Below are 2,766 nucleotides of genomic sequence, written 5' to 3'. Positions count from 1 at the left end.
AGAATCGGAACGGTGCCATCAGATTTATTTGGGCTTAGAAGTTGTTTTGTGAGCTCGAAACGCCGCCGTCTGATCTATGTAGGCCGAATAGTTGTTTTGTGAGACTATAGCTATAGGGACCTCAATAGCTCGAAACGCGGCCGTATGATCTGGGACCTCAATATATTGTTAGGTTCGGTTATTTTGGGATTACGGATAATGCGTTTTGACGGTACCCAATCATTCGAATCTTATACGGGCTCATACTCATAGTGGGAAAACAAATAAACAACGAAGGCGGATAATGATGAGTCCACACATAAAATATCATACTTGATAAACAGCACAAAATATCGAGTTTATTTTAACATCCACAAGAGAAGCATAACAAGTAAAAGAGAGAGGTCCACACGATAGAGAGCTTTGTCTTTTACTCTTTCTCATAAGAGAGAGAGTCTTACAACTCATCAGATGTCTTAAACTTCTTCTTACCTAAAATAAACCCGAAAGTTTTTAAACTTTGTTACCAAGAATCAAGAATAAAGAATCAAATTTTATGTACCTTGAAAGTATCTGCGGCCACAAATGAGACCACCACGTAAGCGGCGCTGGTGGCGGGTGGATTTGTTCAGTCCAGAAAGAAGACGAACATCTAATTTGCGTCCCTCGATGAGGATGCCATTAAGTTCAGGCACCTTCTCTGCAGCGTCTTTTCCCTGAATACGCAATATAACTGAGCTGTAAAAATCAAAAACAAGAAAGAGAGGCATATTTTTAGAGTTATGCACTTACAAACTTGAAAGTTGAGAAGAAAAATAAATACTAGGAAGAAGCCACAAACCGATCTGAAAATATGACTGGACTAATCTTTCCGTAAGAAGAGAAAAGTTTAGTCATAGCGCTCAGGATTTCATCATGACTAAGGGAAGGGTCATATCCTTCAACTCTTACATCACCGATACTGCAATAATTTGTATTTACACGAGATAAGATTAACAACATTATATATAACAAATCGCCAGGAGGAGATGAAACATGATCAGGTTACCTGTTTGCATTTTTGGAAAAGGGATAAGCAGTAACAGAGACAGTCCATCCATCCACGTCACTTCCTTTAAGTTGCAAAGCCTTATCCACTGCTCCCTCTCCCACAAAATATATAAGAGCATTTCTGTGAAACAAAGCAAGTTTTTCTCTTTAGAACTTCACAACTGTAATAAAGAGCTGAGCAGAGAAGGAAGAAAACTGGAATATAAACATCAGAAGGCACTACTAAACTGCCAGATTCTCGCATCCTTTTTAAAATTCGATGGAATATAAACATCAGTGATCTCTCCACATGAAGCAAAATGTTTTCTCAGAGCGCTCTCGACAACATCACGAGTAAGAGCCGTGTCATATCCCGAAACGAATATTCTCCCTATCTCACTGCAATTATTAGATAATAATATTTATCAACAACGACGTGACAAAGAGAACAACATCTTACAACACATTATTACATACCAAAGAAATTGATCAATTTTTACCGGCTTTTTGGAATGGCTGCATCACTAATATCCTTAAGTGACAGCGATTTCATCCCCTGATAAAAGGTACAAACGATATAATCAGACATTCTACTAATTAAAAACAAAAATTTCTTACATACTTGTGAATGAAGAAATCATTACTTGAGAAACAGAGATTAAAGAGAGATCCTTGTGAAGAAAGCCATAAAGATAAAAGAAGATTACCTTGTCGACGGATTCGTCCATTGGAGAAGTTAACCAGAGCGGCTTGCTAGGTTTTTCTAGAGGCGACAACCAAAAAAAAAAAAATGTAATACACTTTCGGGGATTCAGCCATTTTAGGTCTGAATAAGTATTTATATCAAACGATTCTTGTTTAGGGCATCGTTCGTATATCAAACGATCGGGCCTTATATTTAATTCGGGCCTGACTAATCCCAATATAATCTTCTCGATATATATTTTATTCTTCTCATCAAAATCCATCCATTCATTGCAGCAATCCACATCTCTGGTCTACTACTTTTACCAATCGTGACAACGAATTTGATCAGTGGATACAGACTGGTGAAGTCTTTCTTTCCCTAGCCGGAGGGAGTCAAGGAGGTAGGTGGATTTAAATGCTGCGAGGACAACTGCGGTCTGCCGATAGGCGGAGGTAGCTTGTTGTTATGGGGTCAATTGACTCCTACCCAAAAAAAATTATCTACTATATACTTTCTTAAAAATAGTTATATTAATCCTTTATATTTTGTAGATTTAACCCCATAAAAAAAAAGTAATTTAACTATGAGATCAAAATTATTCACATACACTAAAAAGAAAAATATTATTCTTAAATAATATATAAGAAAACCTTTCATTTTTGGTTGATTTTCAGGTGAATATTCCAATTTTTCTTATGTTTAGATTATTTCTAAACAATTTTTTTTTTAATATCCTACTATATTAATTGAGAAGTACAAATATAAAACTAACCTTAAAATGTGTAAAAAATTACATTCAATTGCCATTAGAAAAACTTAATTAAGATTAAATAATTAATTAAATAAATATTTCTAATTTAAAAAAACGAAAATAGGGAAAACATCAAATAAAATATACTGTAGAAAAGTTAAAAAAAAAATCTGTTAGAATCAAAACTAATTTGTACTTAAAAAAACTAATAGATAAGATTTTTTTTACATGTTAGTTATATCTTTACTTACTTCACAACTATAGCAAAAATTTCACAAAGGTTTAAATAATTTTATTCATTACATGCAAATGTTTTATT

General features: G+C 34.1%; 1 protein-coding gene across 1 annotated transcript; it reads right to left on the bottom strand.

Annotated features, from left to right (window-relative positions):
* Positions 1 to 284: 284 nt before the first annotated feature.
* Positions 285 to 2,173, bottom strand: LOC104708485 (uncharacterized). Its single transcript, XM_010425065.3, has 7 exons — positions 1,716 to 2,173; positions 1,509 to 1,564; positions 1,258 to 1,407; positions 1,028 to 1,150; positions 821 to 940; positions 542 to 717; positions 285 to 471 (listed from the first exon to the last, which is right to left on the bottom strand). Exons 1-7 carry the CDS (start codon positions 1,974 to 1,976, stop codon positions 437 to 439), a joined length of 921 nt encoding a protein of 306 aa, XP_010423367.2. The 5' UTR covers positions 1,977 to 2,173; the 3' UTR covers positions 285 to 436.
* Between the last annotated feature and the right edge of the window lie 593 nt (positions 2,174 to 2,766).

Source organism: Camelina sativa, chromosome 8, assembly GCF_030686135.1.
Source record: "Camelina sativa cultivar CO46 ecotype springtype chromosome 8, ASM3068613v1".
NCBI lineage: Eukaryota > Viridiplantae > Streptophyta > Magnoliopsida > Brassicales > Brassicaceae > Camelina > Camelina sativa.
This window is presented reverse-complemented; position numbering and strand designations above follow the sequence as displayed.